Source organism: Vicia villosa, unplaced genomic scaffold (assembly GCF_029867415.1).
Source record: "Vicia villosa cultivar HV-30 ecotype Madison, WI unplaced genomic scaffold, Vvil1.0 ctg.000252F_1_1, whole genome shotgun sequence".
Classification (NCBI taxonomy): domain Eukaryota; kingdom Viridiplantae; phylum Streptophyta; class Magnoliopsida; order Fabales; family Fabaceae; genus Vicia; species Vicia villosa.
Window position 1 is genome coordinate 604,804 of NW_026705105.1, and position 8,616 is coordinate 613,419.

General features: G+C 38.8%; 1 protein-coding gene across 1 annotated transcript; it reads right to left on the reverse strand.

Annotated features, from left to right (window-relative positions):
- Positions 1 to 331: 331 nt before the first annotated feature.
- Positions 332 to 3,747, reverse strand: LOC131625957 (uncharacterized). The gene is made up of 4 exons (XM_058896796.1): positions 3,738 to 3,747; positions 1,595 to 2,565; positions 539 to 1,483; positions 332 to 460 (listed from the first exon to the last, which is right to left on the reverse strand). The coding sequence occupies exons 1-4, from the start codon at positions 3,745 to 3,747 to the stop codon at positions 332 to 334; spliced, it is 2,055 nt and encodes a 684-aa protein (XP_058752779.1).
- Positions 3,748 to 8,616: the final 4,869 nt, after the last annotated feature.

Genomic DNA, 8,616 nt, shown 5'->3' on the forward strand with positions numbered 1-8,616 from the left:
ACACTTATTTTGTAGATAATGCTTATAGGATCCTTTTGATGTATATTTGATCCTTTAAATGCATTTGTATTATGTACTTTGGATACCTTCTCATGCGATGTATTATGGAAGAATGTTGTGGATATTTTGTTTACCGATGCATTTATATAAGTATGAATACATTCAGGTGTTTATGTGTATCCGTCCTCTTTGATTATTTGTGTTACGCATCTTTTGCGAGTATGTTATGTTTGGTTATGTGGTTACTTAAGTGTAACGCCCTAATTGTTTTTATGAATTTAATTTTTATACTCTGATATTTGTACCTATATGTCTGGGTAGAATTGGGGTGTTACACAGTAGAAGTTGGAGCTGTCTCAGTTTGAGCTTCCATATTTCCACTAGCTTGAACCTGTTCAGTAGAAGTTGGAGCTGGCTGTTGTACTGGTTTTGTTGATACTTTGGTCCTTGGTGTCTTTCTCTGCATTCAATATCAAATATAAGAACACATAATTTGTCAGAGCAACAAAATATAAAGACATGAATTATGGCATAATACCTTTCTCTTGAGTGCATTAGGATGTTGCTCAGTAGCTTGACACTTCCTAGAATTGTGGCCTAATTTGTCACACCTTGTGCATCTATAGGATACACCTACCCTCCTCATCCTTGATCCACTCTCATCCAACTCTCTAAACCTCAGTTTCTTAGGCCTTCCAGGTCCCTTCTTGTATTGTGGTGGCAACAAACTTTCAACATCCACAGTGGGCCACATGTCCATGCCATTTATTGGACTAACATTGTTTTCATAACATGCCCTGTAAGCATCTCTCATGTAACAAGGATCAACATACTTCTCAGGATCTAAATTCTGATATTGCAAGGCAGAAACATCATGTCTACAAGGTATGCCTACAAGATCCCAAAAGCAACAAGTGCAAGTTTTCTTCCCAATGTCAACAACAAACTGCAACCCATTATATGGGTGATGAACTTGCCACAAATCACCACTACTCCGTGTAGGCAACCATTCTCCACTAAAATGAGTTTCCTTATCAAGCCTTTTCCTAGGATTAGGCATGACATTATGCTTCCACTTATCAAGCTTCACAATACTATTAGCAATCCTATTCATGATATAGTTCCTTATCCATTCTACCATAGTGAGTATTGGTTTATCCCTAGCTTGTAATATGGTACTATTGAAAGATTCACTCAAGTTATTCATCAAAACATCGCACTTAGGGTAAAATGAAAAAGAATGCTTACACCACAGTTTTGTTGGCACTCCCATCAACCAATCCCATGCCTTCTTGTCAAGTTGCTTAAGCTCATTCATCTTCTTCTCCCAAGCCTGGAAGTATGTGGCCTTGGCAGCCCCCATTAAAAGGTCCCTAATGGCAGCTCCACCACCAAATTTCTTCTTGAAATTTGCATACAGATGTCTGAGGCACACCCTATGTTCAATTTGTTCAAACATCTCCTCAAAAACACTAACAAGCCCCTAAAACCAGCATAAGCACACAACAGCAAATGAACAACATTAGCACTATACTATAAAATTGAATCACATTAGCACTATACTATAAAAATGAATAACAAACAAAACTTGTACCTTTTGTTGATCTGATATAAAAACATACTTTCTCTCAGATCCAATGTCTTCCATCAGCAATTGCATAAACCATCTCCAACTTTCCTTTGTCTCAGTCTCCACCACACCAAATGCCAAAGGATAATATTGGTCATTTGGGTCCCTTGCTACAACAATTAATAGTTGACCTCCATATTGTGTCTTGAGATGACACCCATCTGAACCTATAAATGGTCTACAACCATTGGTAAACCCTTTCTTGCAGCCATCCAAACAGAAATAAAACCTCCCAAATCTTGGTGGTAGTGTTGGATGTGGTCTCTCAGTGTTTATCTTGACAGTGTTACCAACACAATGTTTTCTCAACTCAGCTGCATAACTCCACAAGCTGTTCTGCTGTTCCTTTGCATCACCTTCAATTATTTCCTCAGCAATTGCTTTTGCTCTCCAAGCTTTTCCTTTGGTGATGCCTACTGAATATTTATGTCTAAGCTCAGCCATAATTTCAGACAACTTTACTTTCCCTTGTGACTTCCTCTTTTCAACCACTAACTTAGAGACCCACTTAGAATTGGCAGACTTGTTATTTAATACCCTTGCACATGTGCGGGTCCCCGCCCAAGTCTTTATCTGATAAGTGTGACTGTCTCCCACTTTACTACATAATGCCAAAAAGCCACATTTACCCTTGCACTCAACCCTAACCCTATAACTCTCATTCTTAACAAAACTTATCTCTCTACCATTTAATACAGACCACTCCCTAATAGCATCTTTAAATTTAGAGAGAGATTTGAACTCCATACCTAATTTGAATTGAAAGTCTTTGTTAAGCAACTCTGGTCTGAACTTGTCATACTTTAGCTTGGAAGATTTCACACCCATGTCACTTTCATCAGCATCTGAACTATCAAGTTCCTCACTAGCATAATCCACATCTTCATCATTGGTTGTATTCCTCTTTGAACTAGATCCTAAGACACTCTTGGGCACTGTTTACCCAGAAAACTGGTAAACAAGCGCTAGTTTCCTTTTTAAAGGTTACTTTGCGGAGTCAACTAGAATACTCCAGGACTGATTGCTTTATTTTGTTAGATTATGCGTATATGATTTATATTAAATGTAAATAGTGACTTTAACGTAAAAGTAAGTACTGAAATTAAAGGCTTTAAAGTAAATCAAAGCAAGAAAAAAGACAGTAAATGTGCACTGAAAGATAAAATGTAATGTAAAATGATTGCATTTAATTAAACTGGTACGCATACATACATGCCAAGGTTGCACTCGTTACTCATTGCGCAGAGATTTGAGTTTTAATTGTGTTTATGTAGAAAATATGGACCCCTAACTATTCCTATGAAACTTGCTTAAATAAAAAAAATAAAATAACTACTACTAACGGTCGACTGGCTATCAGTCAATACGTGTCTTCGATATGCAAGATCCTCAATTGTGAGACTTCCACGCGTTCTGTGAGAACTGCCAGAAAAACTGCCTGGAACTGCCTGTTAACTTCTACTGCTTCTCGATCTCCACTTCAGTTTTTGTAGCCAAAAATCCTTAAGTCTTCGCATCCTTTTGGTCTGGTCGAACGTTGAAGCCTCAGATGACCTTCCTAGTCGAACAGCTTCGACTACTAAACATTATTTGGTCGAATCGCTTCGACCCAGCTGGTAATGTAGATATTAACTTGAGGCCCAATTACCAATTTAGGGCCTTTTTTACCAAATTGAGGCCCAATTGCCAATTTTGGGCCTTAATTGCCCATTTATTTAGTAAGTCGAAATCCTAGGGTAACAAATTTCCCCTCCAAGCGACTTCTTTCGACTGACTTTAGGAAAGAGAAAGATGTCGTTTCAGTTCTTTCTTGGGTTTCGACTTTTGTTAATTCCCATTACGCCATGATTACGTTTCATTTTCCCAGGCACTAATTATTACCTAAACGCTAGGTTAGTGGGCTATAACTGCTCCCACTTTCTGAATCCAGTTTTCAAAGCGTTTCTTTGTCATGACCTTTGATTTTACAACTTCTTTTTTCATGATTTCTAGTGACGTCACCACAAGCTTATATATATGTACAACTTCTTTCTCCTTTTTCTTTCTTTCTCCTCATTCTACTTCTCTTCTCAAACGTTTCAGAAAGAACCATTTCTTTTCCTCTAACCTTTACCCATTTTCTTCTTCTCCTTTTATACACAACAATGGCAGCTACGACCACCAACACCACTGTGTACGATACAGGTGCGAACCCTTTAGGGTTTATTATGTCTCGTGAGGAAGAAGAACAAGGCTTAGATTTCATTCCTCAACCCAACCTTACTGAGGCCAAAGCCATCATTTGGCAAAACCAGATGTTAATCCCTTTTCAGATTACTGATAAATTAATGGCTTTTTCAGGGCCATTACCATACCACTGTTAACACCCAGAGCAAACCACTGGTTTCTTTTCTTGCTTCCAAACCACCATGCCTGTAGCTTTCGACAAATCACGTGTCCTTGATTTGAAGTTTATGGATCCTTCGCTTAGGGTTTTCCGTTCGACTCCAGCTCCTGGCAACAAGGAATACTTGGCTTGGCTTAACAAAGTTCAAGCGAAAAAACAACAAAGATGGGAGGAATTGGGCATCTTCGACGTCATACAATTATCCCGGACTGGTCATAGAGTTTGTTCCCCCATGCTACTTGCTTCGATCTTCTTCAGGGAAGGTTCGACTAACACCTTCCACTTTCCTTGTGGAATGATGACTCCCACTCTCTTCGACGTGGCTGCCATCACAGGGCTTTCGCCATTGGGTGAAATCTTTGACCCAACTCTTCCCACAGAAATGAATTTCAATTTCACCAACGCTACCATCACCAAGTATATGCAAGATCATTATGACAAGTCGACAGAAGAAGTTTCTGACGAAGAGCATGTTGCCTTCCTCACCTACTGGCTCTCATATTATCTGTTTTGTCCAGGATCAGTTCAGATTGCTAAAGCTTACATACCTTTGGCTATTCAGATTCATGAAGGTCGAAAGGTCTCTTTAGGTAAGCTGCTCCTAGCTTATCTCTATCATCCCTTAGGTATAGCATCTTTAAGGATCAAACGCCTGCATGAGACTCCAAAACAACTCTCTCTGTCGGGACCTTATTGGCTCTTACAACACTGGTTGAATGCCACCTTCGAGTCACATATAGGTTATACTGTTTCCAGATCCATTTTAGAGGTCATGTATGACCGGAGGGTCGAAGGCATCAAGCTTGCCTTTCAAACTCCTCAAGATGAGTCTAACAAACCCAACCTCCTTAAGTATGTGAGGTTGTTTTCTGAATGTAAAACATTTATTGCTTCCATGGCCCCTTTCTCCAACCGATGCTTTGGGCCAACTTGGTTCAAAGCTATTTTTCCTGGGAATACTCCTACTCTTCGAGCTCAATTAAATGTTATTTGGGCTGCCTTTCTAACCCCAGCACTACTTTCACATCGTATTGAGTCGACTGGTAAGTGCTATGGGTTTGTGGGTTATCAACCAAACTTGGTCTCTCGACAATTTGGTTTGAGCCAGATGCTGCCCAAGAGCTTATATTCCCATGATGGTGATATTTGTTACTCTGGTCGACCGTTCACAGCCCGTCAACACCTCGACTGCTTGAAGTTTCATAACAAACAATCCTTAGAACATCCCACCTTCACTTTCCAAAACTCCTATTTTACAACCAAAGAATTCAATGAATGGTGGTCTGAATATTATCAACTGTTTGATGGGGACTCTTTTGCCAAGAAGCTGAACACTGCATTTGATGTACTAGAGGATCAACTTACTATAAGTAAGTTTTTTATGTCTGCCTTCATTTTCTTTTCATTGTCAACAACAATATTCTAATATCAATTTTAGACCTTTCAGGGCCTGATCTTACTAATCAAAACGAGGCTCCTTCTCCTAAACCCGGTCGAAAGCGCCCCAGCACGTTGAGCAACACCACCATCAAGAAAAACAAAACTATTAGAAAGGTACTTAACTTGATTTTTAATCTTGTCAAATCTTCCTTAACGTTCATTAATTGTTATTCTTCCTTTTCAGTTGATAGTTCCTACTGAATCAGACGAAACTACATCTCCACCAAATCAGGAAAGTGATATCTTTTCACGACCCCCGCCTCTGACTCCACCAAAAAGACGAAAAGTTGTAAAGGACACTCCCAAAGTGGTTGTCAAACCTCAAACAGCTCCAACAATTTCTTCATCTCAAATTCCTACTGAGGTAGCTTAACATTTTTCTCCCACATATCTCTTTCAATATCTCTGTTTTCTAACATGTTTCATGAATAGAATGCACCAACTGTCGGTCACACTCAGGAGAAAGTTGTCGAAGTTGCTGAGAAAACTGCTGAAGCCACTCTTGACTCCAATCCTTTTAGCCCTCAAAGGACTGACGCTTTTGGAAGCAACACTGATTTGGCTAACACTCCAGGTCGAAGTCGAACAATCATCTTCCATAAAAAATACTGAAGATGTTCCTCGACCTGAACCCAATGCAGCTTCTCAGTCAAGACCACATTCTATTGCTGATGATACTAATTCTAACAGTTCTCTTAGTCAGGAAGAAATTCTGGATTTGAAGAAGACTAATCCTGTGGAGGCTCTCTTTCGACTTCAAAAGCTGCGACCAAGTTCTTTTGAGATTCCTGCTCAATCGACCAATCCTGATGCTGAGATTGATGCTTCCCTTTTCGAAGCTATATGTCGACTGAAAGCCCATCTGGATGAACCTGAGTTTCTCGCTGTTCTTGAGAGTTCTGAACATCTTGGTGGAGACATTCGCAAAATCCTAGATTTATTGATCAAAGCTTCTCTTCCACCAATTGTTGTTCAATTTTTCTTTGATTTTGAGGCGTACTTCGACCAGCTTTGGAGGGACCTTATGACGAAGAAGAACATTACCTTTCAGGCAAAGAACAAAGAGCGTGAACTGGAGAGAGAATGGGACGCTAGTGCAGCTTCGACCAAAAAGGTTGAAGAATTTCAGGAGAAAACTTTAAAGTTTTCTGATAAGCAGGGAGAGATCGACAATAAGATTGCTGATTTCAAAGCTCAAATTGATGAACTCAACAAAAAGATTCAACATCTTGAGCAAAAGAAAATCAGTTTGGCTCAAACTGAAGAAGTCCTTTCGCCTGAAATTATTAACCAAGAAGTCTTGAAAGGACTTGGTCATGGTGAGAATGCACTCAAGTTGGAAAGTAACATTCGACAGCTTAAACAAAACCTATCTCGACTTGACTCAAAAATTGATTTTGAGTCAACCAAGTTAGCCTATTTTAGGAACAATTTCCCTGCTTTGTAATTTCGTTTTCGACTGACTGGCTATATTTTGTAATGTCTGCCAATGCTCTTTATTAAGAACTTTTGTAATGATTGGCTCGATTTAGCCATTTTAATATAATCTCTTGGTCTTTTATTTTCTTATGTGAATTTTCAACAATACACCCTCAGCATTAGTCATATTGTTGATGGCAAAAATTTCCAATGCATACAAATTTTCAATTTCAACATCATCATCTACCCCCTCGAATTTTGACGTCGACAATTGACCCAATTTATTTAATACTTCATGAGTTTCTTTATTCTTGATCTCGACCATGTCTTCCAACTTGTCTTTAGAAACTCTATACCCAGAAGCAATTTGTGCCAATTCATTGGCAATGTAATTGTTGGATCTTGGTACATGAAAGATCTCAACATGTTCGAAGCTTTCTAATAAGCGTATCACAATTGCATAATACATTATTAGATTTTCTTTAATGCACTTATACTCTTTTTTGATTTGTCGAATCACTAGTTCAGAATCACCTCGAATCTCAACCCGGGTTGCCCCTAAATCTATTAGGGCCTTCAAACTAGTAATCAAGGCTTCATATTCGACTTCATTATTAGAGCATACTTCTTTCATTCTGTAATGGAACTTAGTTGGAAGTCCCTTAGGGGAAATAATTAGGACTCCAATGCCTGAACCATTTTTGTGACTAGAACCATCGAAAAACAATTTCCAGTTAGTTTGCTCGACTTGATTTACAGACAATTCGACTAACCCATGGTCGACTATAAAATCAGCCATAACTTGTCCTTTCATAGCTTTTAAAGGAACATATGTTAAGGAGAATTCAGTTAGCGCTAAGGCCCACTTACCAATTCGACTATGCAAAATTGGTTTAGACAACATATGTTTAATGATATCAAAATGAGAGGACACATACACATCAACAGGCTTTATATATTGCTTAAGTTTGTTACATGAGAAATACAAGCATAAGCATAATTTTTCAATATCATTATACCTAGTTTCAGCATCTACTAGGGTTCGACTTAGATAATATATGGCTCTTTCGACGCCATTATCATCTTCTTGGGTCAACATACTCCCAATTGTCGAGCCTGATGCAGCTATGTATAACTTCATACTTTTTGTCCTATTGGGGGGTAACAAAATAGGAGGCTTAGTTAAATAAGCTTTTATTTGGTCGAATGCCTGTTGATGTTCTTTTTCCCATTTGAACTGATCTTGGTTCTTGAGCTTCACAAGTGGTGAAAAGATCTTCGTTTTGCCACTTAGATTTGAGATGAATCTCCTCAAGAAATTAATCTTCCCCAACAATGACTGGAGTTGTTTCTTTGTTTCTGGCGCCTTTAGCTCCAAGATTGCTTTCGTCTTATTTTGGTTTATCTCAATGCCTTTCTTGTGAACTACGAAGCCTAGGAAATCCCCTGCATGTACACCAAAAGCGCATTTTAAAGGGTTCATTTTGAGTCCATATTTCCTCATACGTTCAAAATATTGTCGAAGATGGTCTAAGTGACCATTTTCAGAGTTAGATTTTATTACAATATCATCAATATAAACCTGCATAAACTTGTCAATAAAATCATGAAACATGGAATTCATGGCTCGTTGGTATGTAGCTCCAGCATTTTTTAAACCGAAGGGCATTACCACCCATTCATAAGTTCCTAAAGCACCTGGGCATCGAAACGCCGTCTTAGGTACATCTTCGTCAGCTAT

Excerpts from the sequence above, each read along its gene's own strand:
- LOC131625957 (XM_058896796.1), bottom strand. Across the intron at positions 1,484-1,594 it reads TTATATCAGATCAACAAAAG|GGGCTTGTTAGTGTTTTTGA; the intron begins GTACAAGTTTTG and ends TGCTGGTTTTAG. Across the intron at positions 461-538 it reads CTAATGCACTCAAGAGAAAG|AGAAAGACACCAAGGACCAA; the intron begins GTATTATGCCAT and ends TATTGAATGCAG.